This window comes from Acipenser ruthenus, chromosome 15 (assembly GCF_902713425.1).
Source record: "Acipenser ruthenus chromosome 15, fAciRut3.2 maternal haplotype, whole genome shotgun sequence".
Taxonomy (NCBI): Eukaryota; Metazoa; Chordata; class Actinopteri; order Acipenseriformes; family Acipenseridae; genus Acipenser; species Acipenser ruthenus.
Genome location: NC_081203.1, coordinates 5871182 through 5896741, shown reverse-complemented (window position 1 = coordinate 5896741; position 25560 = coordinate 5871182). Strand labels below are relative to the sequence as shown.

The window sequence follows — 25560 nt, the reverse complement described above, 5'->3', positions numbered from 1 at the left end:
TAAAAACTTTGCAATAGGTTTGTAAATTAAAAATAAAATATAAAAAATACGATACATGTTCCATTGCACTTCGATTGTGACGCCACCGTGTTTGGGATTGTGACGTCGCTTGTACACGTCGCCTAGCAGGATGTGCTCGTCGAAGATGGCGATTGTGTGTGAGCCTTTCAGACCTACTATCTTTTAGGAATTCATATTTAATTCGCTTTTATATCAAGTACTATATTTTGTATTCGTTGGGAGACCCGGATTCAGATTATTCAAGGTAAGGAGCGTAGAAATCAATTATCCTGTGAAAATAAAGCTGTATTCTGTAAATGTACCGGGTCGGATTAGTACGAGTTTAGAGCACAGTGGGATTTGACAGCACGTAGACATATGTATCATGTTATCACCCTTATAACCGGGGCTTTAACTCCCAATAAAAGTATTTAAGCATTTTAAAGAAGCTCAGAAGTTGAGGTTGTCTGTTGCCGTGTTACAAATTGATCCTTTATCATGAAGACTATGTCCGTTAGTTTGTTTACACCGCGGCACCAATGTTTTGTTCACGGTTTCTTGCTAAACCGTAAATACGTTTACTCCTAGTTTATACTCGCCTATGCACTTCGCGTTTATATTGTTTTTTGACAGGCTATGTGCTGCCTGTACGTGCATTCCGCATCTATTCTGCGTGCCTGGAATAAATCATTGCACGCTTTCTTTAGTGTATTTTTATATGACAAAGAACCTTGTGCTTGTCGTTCAGAGTTTGTTATCCCAGCAAGTATTCCCCAAGTTGCAATAATATCCTGCTTGTTATTTACAACATCAAGCAGAAGACTCAAATGATCATTGTTACAGTCATCTGCTGTTGCTTTTCGTAACGATTATTATTACTTTTTGATTTTATCTTTGATTTGGTTCTTTTTGTATTATAAAGGGTGCAGGTATTCACGAGTAGCATTACAAGCGAGCCAGTTGCCTAAGGGTAGCATCGGGCAAAACATGATGTTGCATACAATTTGAGTTTAAATAATATGACAGATTATTTAGTGCGTAGATTGAGTGTGTATTATTGTTGCCTTTTAAAATATATTTTAAATAATTACTTAGACAGATTACTTAACAGATCGAGTAAGTATTTTATTGTTGTCTGAAACACCTACAGCAGTTGTTTTAGAAACTGTCTGATAGGCGAAAGGTAGATTTGTCCTTAACTTTTGGTGGCTCATACTGATCACTGAGGCAGGTGTCACTTCGTGATGATGATGCTAGACTTAACACGATTTTAAGCGTCTTATCTTGGGTTAGTTATTGATTGTTTGTTTATTTTTAAATAATTATTCCACCCTCTGTATTAAGAGAACAATCAACTTTAAAGAGACACATTTGATTAACAAATTATGATCTGTATGTCTGTCAACTTTCCAAAACATTGATGGTAACTTTTCTTTAATATAAATACCTCCTAAATATTACTAGATTTGACAGAGTTAGAAAATGTTTTACTCCTGGCCTTATAAATCGAGTCAGTTGCTGTGACTCTTACATTACATTGAATTAAAGATTAATACAACATTCCTCTTTTTCTTTTCGGTGTTTCCATTACGCATAAGCCTTTGGTATGATTTTATTCTGCATGTTGATTTAGGTCATCGTTTTCATGGTTCTGATACATGTAAGTGATGCATATTATTTTTTATTTGAGAATCTAATTCTATAGTAAGATACGATTTGTCATTTTGCAATGATGTAAATTCCTGTAGGTTATTATGGCTATAGGTTCAATGTAGAAACTACAAATAGCTTGAGATTGCTTGACTGTGTTTGATAGGGTGTTGTAGATAAACATAGGACCAACCCTGGAACTCTGTGTAGCATGCATGGGTTTGATTTTTATTTATTTTATGTGCTACATACTAGCTGTGCATTGTAGCGTTTCTTAATTCAAATCATTATTTTTTTATTTTACTTTTGTCTTATCACAGCTGAGATTAAACACAGCTTTGTGCTGGAATAAAGTTTCTGTCAACTGGAATCAAAACGGCCATGCAGCCACCTCCTCGATCTGAACCCCCCGGGGCTGCCGCCCTCCCACCTGTAGGGGTCCCCAATGTGTTTCGGAGAAGCAGTCCTTACAGCAGAAGGGCGAATGTACCAATGTCAGCGGCAGCTGCACCTGTGCCACCAATGACAGACCCCTTTGCGTTCGGCAGGCAAACCCCTCAAAACACACCTCTGGGAAATCCTCCCCCTAAGAGCAGTCCTGTCCCTGTGCAAGGACCGCCTCCTTCAAGTTTCACACAGCCAGGCCCAATCCAGAATCAGTTTGCACCCACACAGTCATTAGGTAGTACCCAGGGCCTCCACTCTGTACCATCATCATCGGCTGGAGTTAACCTCTTTACCCCAAACAGCTGTGTGGCTCCATCACCCCTGCCAGGACATTTTAATAACTCAAGCAGATTTGCCTCGCCAACCCCTCATGTTAGAGAACAGGAACAGCGTAACTCCAGAGAACATCCACCCTTTAACGTGCAAGGATCACAACAAAATAACTTTGTCGGTCCTCCTCATGCTGCAGCCCCTCTCCAGAACAGACCTCCTTACGGACAGGATATCGGAGGAGATCCCATCTCTTACAACCCCACAGTACCTAATGCAATGCCGTTCCCTGCTCAGAACATGCAGCCAGCAGCCACTTCATGGATGCCGGATTACGGCAGTTGTCCACCTTCGGCCCAAAACTACTTTCAGCCTGGTGAGCATCCAGCCCAGCAGTTTGGTGTTCCTGTGCCAACCTCATCCCCAGCTAATATACCATCTCAGACGCCTCCCCAAAACCAGATGCATTCAGAACAACAACCCCAGGTTGGGCAGCAAAATATGACACCTTTCCTAGGTTTTGTTAACAGTCATCCGCCACCAGACAAAACAGAAGGAAGTAATCCACCTGTTTCCCAACACCATAACCCTCCATTTCAATCTCAAAATCACTTCAGTCAAAACTATGGGTTGTCTAATACCTGGTTTAACCAGCCACACCAAGAGCATTTCTACCACCAGCCTGGTGCGGCAGAAACCAACTTCCCTCCTACTAATACCGGACAAGCAGGGCTTCCACCAGAAGGCAACCACATTCCTTATGAATCAGATACTGGAACCGTTTCAATGTTTTTCAAAGGTAATGAAGTGGAAAATGAAGAAACTCTGGCAAGTGAGAAGAAAGCCATGAACAGTGTTCCCGGTGGAGAATTGTTTCTGCAAAGCCAGGGTCAGCCACTAATGGGTGTTGATGTGGCACAGAATGTGGCAGGAGTCCATCAAAGTTTTGATCATAATGTGACCGGCCCTATTAATGCACTGTCCAGCTGTGAAACGGGCCCCTATCTGAATGACAGTGCTTTTGTAAGTGAACCCCAAAAGAACGCTGCGGTGCACTTTGACAATGTGGAAAACCTGGAATGTGCACCTAATCTGGAGGTTTTACCTAGCAACCCACTCAATATCCCACCAATGCCTCAAACTGTTCCTGAAGGTGCAGGGCTTGGACCAGTCCCAGGCCAGGAAAATCCAATTCCACACGTAGCTGACAATTTTGAAGGGGGGCCCAACTTGGAGACTCCAGATTCTGTACTTGATTGTCCTGTGCGATCTGAAAGCGTCTCTTCCAGCTACAGTAATGCAAGTCATGGTAGCGCATCTAGTTCCAGAAGACCGCAAGGAGTGGTCGGAACATTTATACAACAGGAAATTGCAAAACCCCCTCAAGAAGTTACTGCCGGTTATTTTGAGCAAGTTGATAGTTCTCCTGCAGGAGATGCAGTCGTACAAAACGCTGCTAACAATGTGTATCACAGACAGCTTTCCCAGCCTCCAACACCTAGCCCCCCCAAACCAACAGGAATATTTCAAGCTAGTGCTAACAGTTCTTTTGAACCAGTCAGATCCTACTCAGTTGGAGTTAAACCTGTTGAAGTTGATCAAGCCAGGATGGTGATGGAGAAAAACAGTGGAGCGCAAAGCAATGTCCCACGTGGGGCACTGGTTACAGACGCATCACCTGGGAATCTTGAACAGCCACCTGACAACCTGGAAAACATATTTATGCCCACAGGACAGCCACCTGTTGGTAGCCCAAGTAATGTGTTACAGCCCATTAGCAAGCCTACAGTAGAAACAGTTCAGCCACTGCCTGATAGAAGACCATCTTCTAGAGCACATGCTCCACGCTTGAAATGCGAGAGTCCTGCCACTACCCTGTGGGCTCAGAATGAGATCATGCCACTGAACATTCTCTTAGCTCCAGCTGCCCCTCCTGTTCATGTCTTTAAGCAGCCAAGCATGGAGGTTATTCAGCCCCCAGAAGATAGCCCTTTGGATCAACCATTGGAGCAGCAGGCTGCCCACAAAACATTTATCTCACAAAAGGCTGATGTGTCTTCAGAGAATCTTGAGAACCCTCCTCAAGTGGGTGAGGGTGACCATCTGAAGCAGCAGGCAAGTTTTGGTTATGCAACCCTGCTGGTCTCTTCACCTCCAACCGAATCATTCCAGAATCAACCAATTTTGATTGCCCATCCTACTCAGAACTACAGTGTGGTTCCTCCAAATAATCCTCCTGTTTCTTTACCTAATCAAACTCATCAAGTTAGCCTAAGTGAACCCTTAAAAAACCAAGGAGTCGAGGACATGACTGTGCCAGTCAGCCAGGCTCCTGGAATTAATTTGACTTCTGGAGCCAATGCAGTTCAACCGGGGTTTCCATTGAGCACTTCCATGCCTAATTGTCAACCACAGTTAATTTCTGTCACACCAAGTTTATCTGGAATTGTCAGCAATCAGCCAATAAACTTGTTAATTCAGCCGCCACCTAATCAAAATCCCCTTAATTTAACACTAGATAGTAGACATGGCATAAAACCAGCAGCAGAAAACACTTATGAGTCAGCAGCCTGGCCATCAAATCAGGCAGCAGCTACTGATCCTTCCAATTCAGCGCTTGGTCAAAAGGCGAATCTTTCTGTGTTGGCTAATAATTCTCAAAGCCAGCCTGCTGGTCATCACCAAAATGCCACCAATCATGTACTCCTTGATTTTACCATGCCCCGTACACAGGCCAACCAAAACCAAGATCCTAATCAAACCAATCTTCTGTCTTCTGCTGGTTCACAACCGCCTCCGCCCTCATCGCAGGGCTTGAGGCAAGGTGCACAGGCCAATAATCCAACAGGTTTTTATCTGCAGGTTACCAAAGATGCTCAGCAGTCAGCTGGGACTGGACAGGCACCTCAAAAGCAAACGGCTCCAGCTTCACAGCAGACTGCTTTAAACCCCCAGCAGTCAGCTACTCAACCAGGGCTCCATGTAAATGAAGGCACAACGCCAACCCAAAGCGTGCAGGGTCCAGGACCTCAAAACAACCAGTACCCACAGTCTTTTCCTTTGGTACCTGGGCCTCAAGGAGTGGGAGCTCCTAATCCACCAATGGGATATGGCACGACAGGGCCGGGTGGCACACAGCACCCCATGTACCCTCCACAGCCCCCCAGTTCACAGCCGCCTTCATTAGACAGTTCTTCACAGCAGCCTCCTCAAGATCTGCAGCGGCCAACCCCTTCACACACACCTCAGCAGATGTACGGGCCGCCACCTCAGCATCCAGCAGCAGGGTATGGGTATTATGGTGGTGGGGCCTATCCTGAGTATCCAGATGGCAGGCATCCTTATCAGCAGCCCTATCCTCCTGGGGATCCAAGGACTGCTCAGCCATACTATCAGGTATCTTTTCTGTCAATGCAAATATAGGACTGTGTCCTGCTTGTGAGCTGCATTTAACAATTGTGAGTAAATCAAATATGACCAACTGAAGAGAGTCAAATTCACAATCCAAGGTAGTTTTAACAGTATTGTCATTGTGATTTGTTTTTCTATAAGAAATCAAAGCCAACAAAAATATTGTTGTCTTAATTCATATTTCTACTGTACACTTTGTTGCTCATTTGTCTTAAGTTGGTATTGATTTTCTTATCAAATGTAATATTCATCAGCCTTGTTTATATAAAAATAAATATCAAATTGCATTGTTTGGAAGTTACAGAGTTAAATATAATTTAATGTTTGCAAATATTATAGATGGTACTTTACAGCAGTATAAAGTCTTTATTGAGCATTGTGGAATGCAAGAGGATTCATTACAACCAAACACTGTACATCTTGATAAAAGCCAAGGAGTATATTACATAGTTTAAATCAAGTTTTCAAAATGTCTGCTTTTGCTAACTTTTTTTTTTTTTTTTTTTACTGTAGCTGACTTATTGGCAGCATTCTTTATTTGAACAACTTTTAACAAGGGCTGTCTGCCTGCCTAATTTCAAGACCTAATGAAAGATGTATGTCTTCCGTAATACATGTTCCTTTTATAGCCCGATTAAAAACAATCCTTTACAATAACCAGATTTGTTTTTGTGACTCACCTCCTGACTATAAATGTGAGTGAGTTACTCCATGACCACGAATGTTATTTTGTCTAGGAGGATCCATACAGAAGGTATGACCCTCGTTACGTTCGCTATGAAGGGTACAATCCAGGATATCGGGAAGGGAACAGGTCTCAGTACCCTGAACAGCAGGAGCGCCCCAGTTCTAGAGCCAGCCAATACTCGGACAGACCTTCCTCCAGGTCAGAATCTTTTTTTTTTTTTTTTTTTTTTACATTATTTTGTAAGCCTTTTTTTCAATGAAGTCATGCCTCATGATTATTATGGTCTTTAAATTGTAATATATATTTTTAATGCCTAAATGATTTTGCATTGTCTATATATAAAAATAAACCCCCAAAAAAAACATCACTTTCCAAAATGTGGGCCACCGTGTGCATTTCAGGGTATAGCAGAAATCTGCGAGACAGCACGGTCTCTTCGGTTCATTTGTGCTGTGCTCTGTTGTGTGTGTTATTCGTGATTGGAATTACTACAAAGTCTCTGTGTTTAACCCTATCAGTGTTCACTTAGGCTAACTTGATGTGCTACTTCTAATTTGAATGTTTTCAAGCTACATGTTTGGCTGAATTTGTGTAGTGTAGTACTTAAAATGAATTGCAGACTGCTCCCTAATAGTGCTCTAAAAAGATGATTCCTCTCAAAGCATCAGCGTTTAATTGCTGGCTAGGACAGATACTTCATGTATCCACTTTTAAGGGTTCTCTTGTATAATGGTTATTACTTTCATCTTTTTTTTATTTCATAAAGCACTCCCGAGGTTTATTCCTAATTTAATTTTGTTAAACAGTAAAACCAAAATGGGACCTCATTAATTTCTGTAGTTTTTTTATTTTCATTTTTTTTATTCCCAACAGACAAGGCTATTCTGAAGACAACTATCTGAAGAGTGGCCGAAGTGCCTATGATGATTATTATGCAGACTACTATAAAAAACAATATGACTATGGAGGTAAGACTGCGAATAAAATACTGTTTAAGCCACAGACTTGTTGTTTTGAATATTTTTGAACCAGAAAAAAAAAAAAGAATGAATACAGACCTGTGTTTGTCTTCATATTATGCATGCACAAATGACAAATATCTTGAAGTTTTTGCTTTTCCAAATAAGAACATAGTTAAAAAGGGTTCTTCAAAATCTTTAATATATAATGTTCTTTCATAATAGATCGCAGCCAATGGGACCATTATGATCCAGCTTCCTATGACCCTCGATATAGAGAATACTATGAGCAGCAGTACTGGTACAACTATGACCCTGAGGCTTACCGACGAAGAGAGCAGTACTACAGCCAACAGTATCCCAGGTATAACAGAGATCGCTTTTTAAAACGTTGGTACGTAATGTAGATCAAAATTAAAATACATACAAATAAAACTGGACCTATGAGTAAGAGTGGAGAGTTTTGTGCTTAGGATGAACAGTTTAACTTCCTCATCACAATTCAAAGTGTTTTATCTGATTGGGAAGAAGTGGATTTTCCTAAAATACTGTTTTTTTTTTCTTAAATCTTCTGAATATTTTGGGTTCTTTATAAATTGTTATTTTTACTGATTCTTCTTCTGGATGGGAATGACATGGAGAATAAACACTAGTCTCATATATTTTGTTTTTGCAGGAGGTTACTTGCTACCAAGAAAATATAATTAGGCAGCATATGTAATAACATCATTAACACATGTAATTCTAGTGACATCATTGCCTCACCAGCTCTTTCTTCTTAGGTGGGGAAATACAGCAATTAACAAAGCAAAACAGCACTGAAACTTTATTCACTGCAGTCAGTGTAATAGTGTTTACATGAGCAAGCCGTGTCTTGATATAATTGATAGGCATACTTCATGTTTATGAATTTAATAAGAGAGTGATCTCTGTAAAGTAATTAGTAGGGATGTGCTTTTGGTACATTTTTTATGAACATTTAAATGCTGTCAACGTTTAAACGTTGAAACCATATCTACACACACACGCACACTCTTTATATTACATTATGATGTATGTTGACAGCTCTGGTTAGTTTTTTCTAAGCAAAGAAACCCTAAATAAGCAAATAACGTTTGAACATCATAAAGACTGCAAAGTAAAAACAAAACAAACAAACAAACAAACAAAAAAACGTACACACCAAAGTATATATTGAAATTAGGGCCGTCACTTGATTCAAATTTTTGCTCAGTTAATTTATGTGCATTAGTTGATTAACCAGTAGAATAATCTGTACACATTTTTTAATAACATTTTAAAGTCGTGTTATACGTATTCACAGGGATGTAAGGGCTAAATAAATGTCAGCCAAAGCGTTCTGTTTATTATAGATGTTTGCTTTTTTAACTCCGTCCACAGCAATTTCTGAATGCTTTCATTTCAAATGTGAAGCATGATACGGCAATTTTCTTTGGCATAATTATTTACATACCACGGTTTTCTCGTCCGGTTCCTCAAAATACTTCCAAACATGGCTTTGCTTTGTTCCTTTGTTTATAGATGCCATTTTATTAAAAATATATAACAAACTTAATAAAAAATTCTTGTCATTAACTTTATTACACTGTGGAGTTGAAACCATATCACGCCTACTACGAGTGGCTCGCCTGGTAAAAGCACAGCCACATGGTGTGCAGGGTGAGTCATACAGCGCAGGTTCCTGGCTGTGCGAGTCGCCGGTCTTCGCTGGGGATTTCAAAGGGAGAGTTGCATTGGCTCTGGCGCTCCCATGGGTTAGGAAGGCAAAACCAGCAGGGACTGCATCTCTTCATCGCGCTACAGCGGACCCTGCTGGCCAGGCACCCAGTGAGCTCAGAGCGGACACCTGCAGGGCTGGCCTTTGTCCTCCAGAGGCTGGTAGCTCGCTGACATCCGCTCTCGAGTTCCTGGGTGTAAAAGAGGAAGCTGCCTTGGTCGTGGGATTGGAGGATACCCACTAAACCTTCGGGTCTTCTGAGCTGTGTGGGGAATTGCTGTGGTGAGGAGAAAAAATGATTGGATATTCCAAATTGGGGAGAAAAATCACACATTTCTTTTGTATTTTTATATATTTTTTTTAAATGTCCCCCCCTAATTTGACAGACGGGAAGGATATGATGATCGCTGGCAGTATGATCCTCGCTACGACGCCAGCTTTGATGATGAGAATGCTCACCCGAGAGACCCCTATGGGGATGAGTATGACCGACGCAGTGTCCACAGTGAACAGTCAGCCCACAGTGTGCACAGCTCACACAGTCAGCAGAGCCGCCGAAGCAGCTTCAGCTCCCGCTCACAGCAGGTAAGGATGATAAACCCTCACCAGCACCAATATTCATTAAAGCACAAGGTGTTAACATGGTGCTGACATCATTCCAGTAAACCTAATACTGTATATATTGATATCATTTTGTTCATATCAGATTCTCTTGTATGAAAAAGCGCACACATTATGGTAAAGGTGAACTCGATTTTTTTATTTGAAGCTGTTGGAGAAGAATATTTTTCGAACAGTCCTTGCAAAGACTTCAGTGCTGTACATCCGGTCAGATTTGTAGTGTCAACAGTATCCTCTGAGCAGTATTTATGGTACCTATCAAGGACCTGTTAATTCCGGTTTCAAATGTGAGAAGGTTTTATCTTGGTTTCAATTATAATAAGTCAGTGTAAAGATCACACTAATAAAATGCAAGGAAATTGTTTACAGAGTTGTTCCTTCAGGAAGGATTCCCAGGTGGTGCTATTTCTCTATGGCTTGTGCCCTCATCAATGTCAAAGCTAGCCTAAAAATAAATTGGCTGTTTAGGCTCATGTAATCAATGGTGTTTTATTTCTTACAAAGCAGATCTGTACCACTGAAAGAAATCAAACTGAAGGAACAATACCATTAAACATCAAATTCATGTTTAATATAATGTGTGCCTCTTTCATATGGGAAAATGTGAGCTGCATGAAGTGGCTGTCTTGTTACAGCAGCACCACACATTTTGGAGAATGGATTCTTAGGGAAGAAGTTTATGAGAATGTAAAGATAATGTATGCAAAGGCTCTAGTTCTTTTTTTGCCATGGTTATGTGTTACAACGTCGCATTGTTTCCTGTTCAGAGTCAGGTTTACAGAAGCCAGCAGGACCTTGTCACTGCTGGATATGAAGCCCCGAGCCAGCCTGCCGCTCCAGCAGATTACTCCTATGGACAGTACACTGACAATGTAGGAGGCCGTCAAGGATTCACAGACTATCAGTACCCAGCAGAAACAGGATGGCAGTCTGTTGAACAAGGTAAGACTAAAAAGACAATGTGCAAATTACTACTGTACTACTAAATATATAAATAATGATGCATCCTAAAAAACATCTGTTTACTCATATATGTTTGATGTTGCATCACATTAACACTTTTATTAAGTGACAGGCATGTAGAGGATTACACCAGTGGACCACAGTTTCAGAATCCCAGGGTATATAGAAGCTGTCTGTGTTGCACTTACAGTTTTAAATGTGATGTAGGCCATGGTGATCTTTCTCAATGATACTGATGGTTCTCATTTGGTATTCACAGCAGTGGCTGTGATTGTATGTAATTAACCACCTTCGGAGTGAGAACTGCTGTCCACATTTAAAAGAGCAGTTGGAACTTCTTCTCAAAGGGTTTTACTTATTCTGCTTACAACCTGTTCTTTCTTCAGTGCCTCCAAGACCTGTAACTCCTGAGAAGTTTACAGTTCCTCACATATGTGCCAGGTTTGGTCCAGGAGGTCAATTAATTAAAGTTCTGCCCAACCTACCTTCTGAAGGCCAGCCTGCTTTGGTGGAAATACATAGCATGGAGGTAAAAACAGTGGTGTTTATTTAGAAAAGTTTACAAATCGCTTTAGTGCACATTATTTAGAGTAATATGTACAGTATCATTGAATATAAATGAGCAATGCAAAAGTATTTTAGTTAAAACCAATATTTAATTATTCAGCCATGTAAGCCTAGAATGGTTTCAAGATCGGGCTGCTGGAGTTGCTTAATGTTTCGTTTCATTTCCACAGACCATGTTACAGAGCACACAAGAGCAAGAAGATCTGAGAGCATTCCCAGGACCTCTTGCCAAGTAAGTCTGTTCAGCAATGGCCTGCACTTGGCTAACCTGCCAAATATTCATAATGTTTTGCTTAAAGACAGCCCTGTTTACAAACATTTCAGCAAATGCCTTCGTCAGCGCTACAGTATTACCTCTCATAATTTATGATTGTGTTTTCAATTATGCATGACTTACTGCATTACAGAGTATCTGTGGTAACAGCCTTGTTTGTGTTTTTTTCTAGGGAGGAAACCCATAAAGTTGATGTAATCAAATTTTCTCAGAACAAAGCTATGGAGTGCCTGAGAAACGACAGTCTGCTTGATAAAGATTCTGCAAGTCTAATCTGGGAGTTCATTGTATTGCTCTGCAGGCAAAATGGGGTTTGTATTCTGCCCATAATTGAATATAATAAATGTGTAACATTAACGGATGAACTGTAGAAATGTTAGCATTTTTTATTATAGTAAAGCAGAAGTGTGTCTTTTGACCAAAATATTTGTATATGAAGAAATGCCTCTTAACTTTAATACTCTTAACATTGATTTTAGTTGTAAATGCAGGTTTTATGAGGGCTTTTGTAGGACAAACCTCATATTACAGGTCTATTTAATTTTGAATACCGGTTTTAACTTACAGATTAGTATGGTAAACGGTTTCACGTTGCTTCTTCAAACAATTGAAACAGTCTCTTTTTTCAGACTGTTGTTGGAACTGATATTGCTGATCTCCTGCTGCGGGACCATAAGTCAGCCTGGCTGCCTGGAAAGTCACCAAACGAGACGAACCTGATTGATTTTAACAACGAAGCCCTGGACCGAGCTGAGGAGGACCCTGGCTCTGGGCAGCTCTCCCTGCTCTCGGACACTTTCATGAGTGTTCCTGAAAACGCAGGCAAGGAGACGGAGCGCTTCCGGGAGCTGCTCCTCTTCGGCCGCAAGAAGGTAAGATGAACTTTCTAATCCTAAAGCACACCACTGGGTTCCATGTACTCCATTTAATACCTTGTATTGACATCTGCATTAAAACAAGACTTGCAAACAACAGAGCTAGTTTTAAATGGGCATGGTGCATTAGTAGTCATTATATTAAAGTTTACACAGTCATTGTTATGAGAATCTAATCATTGCGCTGCGGGTGTCGTCTGTGATGATTGATGTTTTATAGTCATCCCGTGGTTTGTGTTAATGGCCAGTTTAAATAATGTTGTTTTCCAGGATTCTCTTGAATGTGCAATGAAGCATGGATTATGGGGGCATGCGCTATTACTTGCCAGTAAAATGGATAGCAGGACACATGCAAGAGTTATGACCAGGTAATGTGTTTTTTTTTTTGTTTGTTTGTTTTTTACATTTATTTATTTATTTATTTATTTATTTATTTATTTATTTATTTATTTTCAATACTTACACAGATATCCTGCTTGAGATTATGGTACTTTTTGTTTGTAGAAAACTTGGACGTTTGTTTTTATGACATCATTTTTTTCTGTCTTTGTATTTGCTTTTTAAGGTTTGCTAACAGCCTCCCTATTAACGATCCTCTACAGACAGTATATCAGCTGATGTCTGGTAGAATGCCTGCCGCAGCCACTGTGAGTACTAGATGCAGCATTGCAGCCAGGGGTGTAATATCACTTTCATTGAGACTGGATCTTTATTTTAGAGGATTTGTATAAAAAATTAAGGTTAACCCTTTGCGGTCCTATGTCGGACCTGGTCCGACATTGCAATTTTCCCTTTCTGGTCCGATGTCGGACCCTGTCTGACATCATCAAAAAGACGCAAAAAAAGGTCTCTAGTCATTTTTTCTCCGGAAAAAGCTGAGAAAACCATTCAATGGCCGAGTGAGATCGATAGGAGCCGAGAGAAACCGAAAAAAAAGGGGCGTGTCTCATGAATATAGATAGCCCCGGCATCACATAGATAACACGGACATAAACAAACAAGATAGCTGCTTCTGCATCCAGCGCTCAAAGAATATCACAGACATTTGCAGAGCTTTTTTTAGATGTTATAGTAATAAAATAATGACTTGGATCACATTATTGAGGAGTTTGGTGATAAAACGAGTGATCAGGAGATGATTTATCGGTATGCACTACTATCAAGAGGTATGTGAAAAAAACAGCGAACGAGGGGTGGGGCAGGGCTGGAGATGCAGTACTGAGTGTCCTGTTGATATGCAGTGCCTTTTAAACCTGTTTTATTGTGAGAAAAAATACTTTTAAACAGCGTGTCTAAAATAAACTGCGCATGTGAAAATAAATTGGACCTGACGCGCCTGAGACATACTGAATAAATGGACCGCTAAGGGTTAAAGAACTTAAGGGCATATTTTCAAAGCATTTTTTTTTCCTCCAGTGTTGTGGAGATGAGAAGTGGGGAGACTGGAGGCCTCATCTGGCTATGGTGCTGTCGAATCTCACTAATGCCTTGGACCTTGATACTCGAACCATCTCTACTATGGGAGACACGCTTGGTGAATCACTTGTATTCTTTTATGTTACTCGCACATTTTAATTGGTGGCATTTTAAAGGTATTTTTCATTTTAATGTTGAAATTAACCAGTCCTATGTTTGTGACATTTCCAGCCTCAAAGGGACTGATGGATGCAGCTCATTTCTGTTATATGATGGCCCAAGTTGGATTTGGTGTTTATACTAAGAAGTCAACTAAACTTGTCTTGTTGGGGTCTAATCACAGGTAAACTGCACTGAAGAAAAACAAATGACATTAGAAACACATTTTCTTTTTAAAGTTCACTGTTACATTTGCTGTCTTGAATTTGCATTAAAATAACGTTTTTGTTTGCATAATCCGACTTCATTGATAAGTAGTAAATATTTCGTTTTCATCTGTCTAGCTTGCCGTTCTTTAAGTTTGCCTCAAATGAAGCCATTCAGCGAACAGAAGCATACGAGTATGCACAGTCTTTGGGCTCCCAAACCTGTTTACTTCCTAACTTCCAGGTTAGTACTGTTCCCCCTCAGTGTTCATGCATTTCAATGGAACGGTTTTATTGCAGTCTGAACTAGATTATTACAAGGTTGTAACTCTCTTGTACTTTTTTTCCCAGGTATTTAAATTTATATATGCCTGCCGACTAGCTGAGGTGGGACTTTCTGCTCAGGCTTTCCATTACTGTGAGGTCATTTCAAGAACTGTCCTCAAGCGGCCATCCTACTATTCACCTGTATTCATCAACCAGCTCATTCAGGTAAACTTGATCTGCATTTCTTGTGTGTCCTGAGATGTCTTGTGCAATGTGTATATGTCTTTGCTTATCATTTCTTTGTTCTCTCCCCAATAGATGTCTGCAAAGTTGCGATTCTTTGACCCTCAGTTGAAGGAAAGACCTGAGCAGGAGTTGTTTATTGAACCAGATTGGTTAGTTCGACTTCATCAGCTGGATGACCAGATAAAGGTAAGAAATGAAACTGCATACATTTAAAAATAAATACTTCTAAAGGATTGTGCTGTAATAGTGTGAATTTGTTTGTGTTTGTATAAAATCTAAGCGAATCTGTTTCTGGTGTGTGATTAAAATATGTGTTTTGTATGGTGTAACCTACAATAAGCGGTGGTACTCTCTCTGATAGGAAGGTGCAATCTCCTATAATTCAGACCGAGCCACACCCCAGCAGTATGCTTGCAGCACCCCCAGCTCTGAGTTTGATCATACCAGCCAGACAGATGGCATTGGATTTCCCCAGGACATGACCTCCAATACATCAGAGATCCCTCTAATGACATCGTTGATGCCAAATGCAGGACCACCAGTGCCAGGAGTGCAGCTTATGCCACCAGGTAAATAGAATTAAGACATCTGTGGGGGGAAAAAAGACTAGTTTTTGATATAAAGTCTTATTTCATAGTAGACCTTAAGAACAGTCTATCAGTGCCATTGATATGCAAATATATGCACTTGGCTGTGTCCTTGGGACCAAGGGGTGTTATTGGAATCAGTGTGTTTGGATAATCATATAATTACTTTGTTTGTTAAGATTACAGTCCACATCAAAGAGAAGGAGATGCGATACCTTTTTATTGGACTAACTAAACAAAAATTAATCACGGCTACCATTTCATCTGTCAATTACCAATCAAGAAACCTCCAGAAATAATGATGGTAAATGTCTTTTATATAGACTAGACCGCTGAGAGATCAGTGGTGTTTGTAAAATTGAAGTTCGTGTGATCCGCGTACAGCAGCATGCTTAAGCATGAGCCCTCTGTATAACTGTGACTCTAGTCAGTGTGGCGTCATTGAGCAGCTGTTTCTTGGCTTATAATTTTATCATGTTGCTGTTTTTTCTTCAGCTCCTCAGACTATCCTTGATGGAGCAATGCCTTCGGTCCCCTCCCCACAGTATGCTGCAGATGTCCCATTTAATCCAGGGCCTCCTCAAATGCAACCTCCAATGCAGGGTTCTGCACACCCCTGTCAGGGTCCAATGCAGGGCTATGCACCTCCAGCCATGAACCCTGACCCAGGCTTTGGTGCACCTTATCTGCCAGAACAGTCTCATACACAGTTGCCACCACAAGGGTCCCTCAATGAGGCACTGCCGACTGTACCAGAGCAGCAACAAAACCATCAGCCAGGTCAGTAGGAAAAGATATTAGCCTTTGTTCCGTGTATCTTCATATTACCACCTTGGCTTCTTTCCCCTATGAGTATGCATTATTATTAATGAATTAAGGTAATGCAGGGTAAACTATGATTAGTACTTCTATCGTGGTAAATTTAAAATGTGAATTGAGAGAACAGGTTTGTGTTCTGAAGTGCAGAGACTAATCAGATTATCGCCACTACATTTATTGAAGCAACCTATTCTTAAACCAATGCATTTATATATACAATCTACAATTTAAATGAATAATACTTAGTTTGGGGGTGCTGGCTAACCATGTTGGTGAATTTTCAATTCATCTAAATACAGCTGCTGTTTATTTTATTACAAACAGAAATACATTTATTCTGTAAAATGTAAGATTTTTAAAACCTTGTTACAGAAGGGGCCGAGCATATACAGTACCCATTGCCTTGCCCAGTGTAACTCCACTGACATAACTGTTTTTCTTTCAATTTGTTTAAAAGTGGAAAGGCATTTAAGTTCCCTGCCGTCCTCACCGACCAGAAATGCTTTCCCTCCGCAAGGACATATGGATTTCTATGACCAAATGGTCCACATGGTAAGAAATGGTTTTCTGAAGTAGTTCTAAGGCAATGCTTTTCGTTTTAGTAGTTGAATCTAAACCTTAAACAAACTAAATGTAAAGCCTTTAGAATGAACTTGGTTTACTTATTGCTGTTTTAAATTTTTTTTATTTTGCATTACATTTTTGTGATTGAAAGCATTACTAAATCCTGCATGAAAACAGTCCTTACTGTAGTTTTTAAACAAAAGTTAATGATACTGCATGATTTAATTGCTGGCACTAATACATTGATCATTGATGTTGATTGCTAATTGGCATGTAATGTGGCTTTGTCTGACTAGGCCCCAGGCAGAAGGTCCAGGTCTACTTCTCAGTCTTCAATGCACATGGTATGAACTAGTCAAGCTCATTTAATACATTTGTTGTGCTTCCATAGGAGCTTCTACTAAACACTCAGTTAACATCCAATTGGATAACCCTATTACTAATGTTTTTAAAACCTTGACTGTGTAATTGAACATCTAGCCATGTCTTTCTTTGGGAACGGGTGCAACAATCCACTTCTTTCACGTCCATGACTCTTCATCTTTTCTTGATACTGAACTGTGATCCTATTTAGAGGTGGTAAATACCATTACATATAATGAAAATATGTTTTAATGAAACCATTCAGCTTTCCCAGTAGAAGATATCTTGTTGTTTTTCCAGATTTTGTGGATTTAGTGGTGAATGATGAGTGTAACCAAGAAGTGAAATAGATTCCCGTCCTCCGGTCACATAACCATGCATTTCTGTACTGTAGGGACATGGAAGACGGTCTCGCACAACATCCGAGTCTTCCAGTCACTCAATAGGACGTGACAGAAGAAACTCTGCTGGAATGCAGCCCACCCCACCTCCTTCGTCGATTCCGGAACAACCGACACGCAAACCAGAACAACCGAAGAAGGACTCGCCAAAAAAGGTGATCCAGCCTGTCCTTACAACCCAATCCCTTTGCTTAAAGAACAAGTTGGTTCAAATGTACATATTTTTTCACATTAACGTTTTTATAATGTTTGCAGTCGTTCTGAATGTTTGCAGTGTTTCTTCAATGGAATAATTGTAAGCATCATTACAGCTTAACGGGAAGGTGAAAACACTATGTGAAATAAAGCTACAATTTTTTTAAGAAATGCTTTTATCATTTTTTTTTTTTAAGTATATATTTTTAGGTGATTTTAAAAAAGAAAAATCACCAATTCTGTTCCTATGCAAGTAACAGTAAAAAGTAGGGTAAACTATGATCAGTACTTCTATTGTGTGGCATATGAAAATATGATTAAAAAGTGAGTGAATTAAGAGGACAGGTTCTGAAGTGCAGATCACATTTCTCTAAGGACTTTCATCAAATTACCTACATTTATTGAAGCAGTTTCTTGTACGGCAATTCCCAGCTTCTTAATATATTAAAATAAACACTTTTAACTGCTTCCTAAATGCTCTCTATGTGCTTTTATTTTTTCTGCAATACAAGATGAATGTCTACTGTGAATTTAGAAAAGTTAAGTGGGCAAAAGCCTTTTGGAGCGTGAAAGCTGCAGTGCAAAACAAGCTTCATGTACTAAAGCCACTATCTGATTCTTTAATCAGGGCGGGGGAGGAGGATGGCTCAGCTGGCTGACTCGAAAAGGAAAAAATGAGGCTCACCTACCGGACGATAAAAACAAATCGGTAAAGAGATATTTATACCCATCTTAAGTGAAGATGTTTTAAGAGCATTTACACATGCAATGTACTGTGTGCTTTTAATATCGCATTTAGAGCCCTTCATTTTTAATTGCGTCCAAAGGCATGTTTTCTGAAAGCAATGAAAACAATTCAACAACTGTATGATACTATCAAGAAACAACTTGGCAGCAGGCAGCAGCAGTTAACTTACTGCTTTTACTCATTTCTTTTTGGAAGAATTGGGGAAAGTCATAATTTGCTGATGTCAGATGAACAAATTGTCACCTTTTTCATTTTAGATAAGATTCAATTCTAGTTTTTATCCATATTATTTATACTGCAACTAGATTATCAGTGCAGTCAGCAATAGTAACAGTATATGGTGCCATTTATGACAATCAATCTATCAATCAGTCAATCAATAACTTGGTACCTGAATTAATTGGTCGGTTAAGAAGGCATCAGATATTTTTACAGTACTAATAAAGTAATAGTTTGAGATAATAAAAATTAAGTTTAGGTGCATAATCATTTTTGTAGTTGTACGTGTCAAAGTGGTAGATCACAACCAGTATGTGGTGGGTATAGTCATGTTATCTTTTCACATTTCAGATTGTCTGGGATGAGAAGAAACAGCGCTGGGTTAATCAAGATGAACCTGAAGAGGAGGTAGGATTCAGATTCTTATTTGATTTACACAAATGTAGAAACCTAATTTTTGCTTACCTCATTTCACTGTATTTTGGTTTTGGTAAAATCGTTCTGTGATCATAAAACCTGTATAGGGTGCTAATCCATTACTTGCTGTTTTCTTACAGAGCAAACCACTTCCACCACCTCCCCCTGGTTTCCCAAAGATGGGTCCACAGATGGCACAAATGGGGCCTGGAGGGCCACCCGGCAGTGGTCCCCAAGTTAACATGTTTTCAAGGAAAGCTGGTAAGTTTCTGAAAGCTCTTCCATTAAATATGGGTGTGCCATCTGCATTAGAATAGTGCAAAATATGGTAAACAAACTTGTACATTTGTGTTGGTGTGCAGTTCCAGCTGGACAAATCTTTCATTATGTGGGCATGGTTGGGGAAATGTAGGAAATGTGCCTGTGTTGTTTTATCTTCTCCACATAAATAACTAGAAGACTTCAGTCTCCGTTGCCTTTTTTAATCTCACCGCATGCTGTGCTGCCCTGTTCTAGCTGTTCTTTACTCAGTTGGTATTCTCATTCCAGCAGGTACAAGAGGTCGATATGTTGACATTCTCAACCCTGGAGGAGTAGGTACCAAGCCTCGTGGTCCTGCCCCTGCCCCAGCAGATTTGTTTGCACCTCTGGCACCGATGCCCATCCCTGCAAACCTGTTCGTCCCGAGTGCAGGTGTGTGTTCTGAGCACAGCATACACTAAAGAGCAGATATAAGCAGCAAGCGCTTGACAGTCAAGGATCTGTTTCCATCTGACTTCTTTTTTTGCATGCCACTTGATAACATTGCATCCTATTTTAACTTGGCATCCTGTTTCATTTCAGCTGCTGATGGTGGACAGCCTATGGAAGGCAGCATTGCTGAAGTGGAACCCAATACAGAACAGAGTAACATGGACACACAGGTAGAACTCTGATCTGCCGTACTGTTTGCCAGCAGACACATTCCATTAAAGGAGACTTGTGGCTGAGCTGTTAAGCTATTCAAGCAAGTCCCTCAAATAGCATAAAAAAACCATTTTTGATGGGCATGGGATTAGTTATTTTGAATTGCTGTTATATTCTGTAGTATTTGTGGGTTATTATGCTTGTAAGTATACTTCTACAGCCTTCACCTGTAAAAAATACAAATACTTATAAACATGTGAAACTATCCTTTGACACTTATAATTATCATTAGCAGAATAAATAAGTACAGATTAAGTTTACAATGGTACCTTTTTTTCAGTTTAACCCAGCAGCTTGCCCTCCTGGCTCTGAAGCACCTGTAAATACAGACGGGACACAGTCTGGGGAGGTATGAATCATTACTGATACAGAGTTCAGATGAACATTATCCTGAGCTATTTAATGTGGTTTATTGCACCAGACAAAATGATCTGCCAATTCATAAATTAGATTTACTGCCATTAATTTTGCTAGCATGATGTTACAAACATGCTCACTTTTTTTTTTGATAACATCATTTGCCCATTCTAATTTCCACATGCCGCACATGGAATATGTTGCTTTGTTCAGTGTAATTTCATTTTTTAAATATAAATTAATGACATCGTTTAATCTTTTAAAAGAAAAAAAAAAAGTGGATTTGTACATTTTGAGACAAACACTTTAAACTTGACTCTTCCAACTTTTATAAGGAGTGAAAATGTCAATTTATCAAGCATATGTTCAGAAAAATCATTCTTGCTTCTAATCTAGTGCTTCTTTTGTACTCTGTGTTAGAAGCTTGTGTCTCAAAGTAAATAATGAGACCTGCCTGTTTGCTTTGGTGTGTGAGTGTGTGAACTTGTAATACGTTTGTAACGATTGTGGTTTATGAGCCATGCCTTAATCATATGAGCATGGGAAATTTCCTGAAGTTTTAAGTGCCAGGATAAAAAAACTCTTCTTTTGTTTAATGAAGGAAGATTTTATAATCTAGTGTTGTGTTTTGTTTTTTTTTTAAGCCCATTTATAGTAAACTAATGTTAGAATCAATGCAAAAACTGTAAATAGTTTCTTCTACTTGGAGCAACGTTATTCCATGTTGTCCCTTTTTTATGTTAGACTCCTGGCATTTAAAAAGTGAAGTCTGAAATGATGCTTTCATGAGATTTTCCTTGGATTGGAGGCTTTGAGCCGTGACACGCATGTTTGATTTTGGTTCATCTGGGTTCTTTTTGTATTTATTTTTGCTGTTTTGTAGCTCTCACGTTCTAGCTCAATGAGTTCATTATCACGTGAAGTGAGCCAGCATTTCAAACAGGTACATGCAGCTGGCAGTTCACTATTGCACGCCAAACTTCTTCTTTTTATTTATTATTATAACCTTTGCACATTTACGTGTCTCAGATTTCACAGTCTCTGCCTTTAGCATTGCATACTTCACTAATACACAAGCAACATTTCTTAATGTAATGCATCATTAAGATTAGACCGAACATTTCATGATGCACTGTGCTTCAGATTTAATTTAGTTATGTAGTATTGCAGTCAGGCAAGCCGCAATAGAGAGGCTACTATTTTACTGGTGATCTATATTTTTAAAGTACCAGTGTATGAAAAAACATGCCTTGAATTGCTTCATAAATAGTCCAAGTGTTTGTTTTAGCAGAATTCTGACGTCTTTACATCGGGCTGGGGCGAACATGTATTTCATGTTCTAATATTCAGATTATTACAGCAGAGAAATCTTGCAAAACAAAGGAGCAAAACACAGTTCTGTACAAAAGATTGTTTTGTGATTTGTTAATGCATTTTATATTAAACCTGTTGTCAGTCTTACTTTGGTTTACTATTGTCAAAAAGCTTTGCTTGATGCTTCCAGCGAACATGGATGCGGATGTATCTCGGTGTTTGTTTGAATAATTGTCCCAGCACTAGAAGTACAGAAGCCAATTTGTAAAACAATCCCCTCTCTTTATGAAGCATTTATGATCGCTGGATAAATCCTCATAATGTAATGCTCAGATTTGACATGATGATGTATGCTGAAGGCAAGGGTTTGTCACTGTCCTTTTCACTTTGTTGTAAACGTAACCATTTATTGCACAGAGTGCATGCTTTTAACAGCAATGTAATACCTCTTATACAGTGCATGCTGTGCCATTAATAATGTGTTGGGAGTTTCAACTGGTTCAGAAGAGAGTAAACCATTTTTCATACACAGTATCTCATTTTGTTCACCTTTCTAGTAGGTTTCTTTTAATACTGTTTTAAAAAGTTAAAACTCAGCAAAGTGCTGACAGGGTTGATCTCCCTTCAGAGCTCCAGTTTTGTTATCTCCTACAAGTGAGGTAAGCTATCTACTAGCACTAACTACCTTACAGGGTGGAAATAAGACTCATATTGCATAGCATTTTCATCCTTTGCAGGTTTTACAACTAGCTTGATTAGCCACAGTGTATAGGTAACAAGCTCAGGTGCGTCTTATTAAACTCTTAGTAAAACCAGGAATGGATCAAACTGCTATGCAATGGGAGTCTTATTTCCATCCCTGCGTTACTATAGTTTATTCCATGGATCACACAGGTAAACAAAAAAATGAAAACACTTTTATTAAGACACTTTGGCTTACCTATGTGTGGAAGTCATACATCCCCTGGGTGTAACACAAGATTCCATTTGCCATGGGACAAATATATTCTTTATAGGTTCCTTGTTGAAGTAATGTTGACTTCTTTTGATGCTTTCTTCAGGCTCCTGATCAGCCCCCTGCTCATGGAGGTCTCCCTGCAGGAGGTGTCACTTTCTATAACCCCTCTCAGTTTATGCAGGTAAGTGATGCTTTCAGAATTCAAAGCAGAAAACCTTTGCGAGGTCTGGGAGGAATTTCCTAGGGACTTTGGGCTCTGACCTAATGTCAGCAGTATCACTGTAGTGATAAATATATATTCTTTATTAAGATGATAAAGTTATGCATGAGGTTTACAGTTGATGTACCTATAGGAGTGCTAAAAAGGTACTTTGGTAATAAACTGCATTTAAACACAAGCATTTCAGGTTTTTTGTGTGTTTTGTCCAGTTTTATTTAACCTGTAAGAGAAAAAAAATCACCTGTTGAATATATGTGGGTCTGAATCAGAAATAAACACATAAATAAATACAAAAAATGTACCAATATTCAAATATGGTACAAAATTTGGCTTACATTTCTGTAACTGATGCAAACATTTGTGCAATATATATTTTAATAATTTGACATGCTGTTTTAATGTGTTAATGTGGTGTGTTTTATTATCTTTATTTATACATTTTAGCCAGCAGGACCATCGGCTGGCACGAGAGCGGGGAGATTCAGCCAGAGAAAATACCCAGCCATGAAGTAATCTGCCAGCCTGACCCGTCTATCCTTTCAAGAAAACAATTAATTCCCACGTACAGTCAATAATTCATTGTGACATTAACTATTATAGGAATGCAAATTAAGAAAATAAAACAATATCAAGATATTCATCCACAGTAGTTTTTTAAAGTTTAATATTATTGTTTTAAATCAGTATGTAACTATTTAATATAACTGCCCAATCGGGTCCATCAGAATCCATAAGTGAAATAATTGTGAATGTCACAATGCCGTATTGATCTGCATATTGTTCAAAATGTAATCAGCATTTGTCACACACTAAAAAGCCAGTAGTTTTACCATCATAGGCAATTAGTAAAGCAAAAACGACATGTTTTAATTTATTAAATGCTTTTTATTGAACTATTGGTGAAAAACAAACTTGTTACCATTGAGCACAAGGACCATGTCCCTGTATACCATTCCTCAATACACAAATCAGTGCCCTGCTTAAATCCTTCTTACAACTGTGACTAACGAAGACTCATCTTTTTTTTTTTTTTTTTTTTTTTAATTTGAATTGAAATGAATCACCTGTTTTTATCCTGTATGTATGTATGTAGTTCATTTTGTGATTCTATAAGGCTGCTGTCAAAACAAATTGTATAGCCTCTCTGTATAATAGGCAACGCTTGAACATCTGGAAGGGTGGATTGTGTGATTTTTTTTTTTTTTTTAAGTGCAATATTATATATGCTTTCTCTTAAGTGATATTGGTAAAGTGTCATTAAGAGGGGGGAAACGGCTTGACAGCAATGTGAAAGTGGTTGTTTACCCATTATGAGTGTTGGAATGTGATTTGTAATTACCTGCCCTATAGTACCTTGTCATAATTAACCACGGTCTTAATTGATCTGCTCTAAAGTTTTAACCATACTAAAGTAAAAAGGAAGACCAGAACCACGAAAAACCAGTGTTACTTTGGCAGAAGGTACCCGAATTCAACATCATTCGAATTTATTGTCGTAAATCTTTTCAAATATGTGTATATCAGAATCAAATTGTATTTATGATGTGTGGTCAAAAGAGGTGCAAAGCTTATTAATTAATGAATTAATCTAATTTAACATGACTAGGAAAAACTGTAGAGTATGAAATTCTAATCCTCGGTTGTACTTTTTTCAACATAGTACCAAAAGTTTTCAAAGCATCTACCAGTACAGAATGAACTTAAACATTTATGGAATGTTATTGGAGGGGGGGAGGGGAGGGTAAAATAAGACTGGTTTTGGTCTTCCCTTTTTTGATTGGATTGTCAACATTTCTTTTTTCCTGTCATTCTAAATGTATCTGGATCTTTGCTTCCGTGTAGTTCATGAAGCTGTATCTCCATGTAGACTGCTGAATACTTTTAACTCAGAAAGCTTCCTTTTGTTTAAAGAAGCTCTTATTTTTCCTAAAAGTGTTTGAATTGACACTGTAAGATTCTTAACAAAATAATAAATAAATATTTTGCGCTCTGGAGCACTTTCAAATGATACTTTGTGTTATTTTTTTTATGAATTTAAATAAGTCTTACTTGTCTTTCTGTTACCACTACTATATATTTAAACATTTCTATCGTTGTCACTTTAATTGAAGCAAAAACTATATGTTGAGTGTGTGAGAGGGGTTTTTCTGTAGACAAAATCTAAGACAGAGCTAAGGACTGTAAACTAGACAGACCGTTGGCTCCAAGTACACTGGATATGTCCATTAGTTCTAGCTATTACATGATCAGTGCTTTGCTCTTTCCCTTTTGAAGGTACTGGATTCCAAGTAAAAAACATTAAGTTCTGCTTTCACTCTGAGTAGGGTTCGCTGTGCTGCCAATGGACCCTTTTGATGTTTTTTGTTTATCCAAACTGTACTTTGCCTTTAAGAATCCCAATGAGAGCTGTTAGCATTATCATAATTACTACGTTTCGTCCTGTTATGATACTTGATCCTGCTTAAGCATACATTTCAGATGCACCGCTGTCCTTTTTTGGCATACGATAAGCTCACAGTCTATGCTAATACCTGAACTTTGCTCTGATTAAACAAAATCCAAAACAAAGACATTTGTTTTCCATTGTTGTTTTGTTTGAAATCTTTATAGTATCATTATAAATTACATACAAATTGGCTAGACTTTTTCTTGTAAAAAAAAAAAAAAGATATATA

General features: G+C 38.8%; 1 protein-coding gene across 3 annotated transcripts; it reads left to right on the top strand.

The window, feature by feature from the left end:
* Positions 1 to 24890, top strand: LOC117422335 (protein transport protein Sec16A-like). 3 transcript variants are annotated; one of them, XM_058987035.1, is made up of 32 exons: positions 2 to 265; positions 1971 to 5763; positions 6516 to 6664; positions 7340 to 7434; positions 7651 to 7789; positions 9550 to 9748; positions 10552 to 10726; positions 11134 to 11276; positions 11485 to 11546; positions 11761 to 11899; positions 12218 to 12460; positions 12734 to 12831; positions 13029 to 13110; positions 13880 to 13997; positions 14111 to 14222; positions 14383 to 14488; positions 14596 to 14736; positions 14830 to 14943; positions 15119 to 15326; positions 15840 to 16124; positions 16621 to 16715; positions 17024 to 17071; positions 17485 to 17646; positions 18315 to 18395; positions 19005 to 19061; positions 19211 to 19331; positions 19620 to 19763; positions 19914 to 19993; positions 20317 to 20385; positions 21277 to 21336; positions 22769 to 22846; positions 23330 to 24890. In XM_058987035.1, the coding sequence occupies exons 2-32, from the start codon at positions 2032 to 2034 to the stop codon at positions 23396 to 23398; spliced, it is 7404 nt and encodes a 2467-aa protein (XP_058843018.1). In that variant the 5' UTR covers positions 2 to 265; positions 1971 to 2031; the 3' UTR covers positions 23399 to 24890. The 3 variants fall into 3 exon arrangements, with proteins under 3 accessions (XP_058843019.1, XP_058843018.1, XP_058843020.1); XM_058987036.1 differs by lacking the exon at positions 17024 to 17071 and having other exon boundaries at positions 1 to 265; XM_058987037.1 differs by lacking the exon at positions 21277 to 21336.
* The last annotated feature ends 670 nt before the right edge of the window (positions 24891 to 25560 follow it).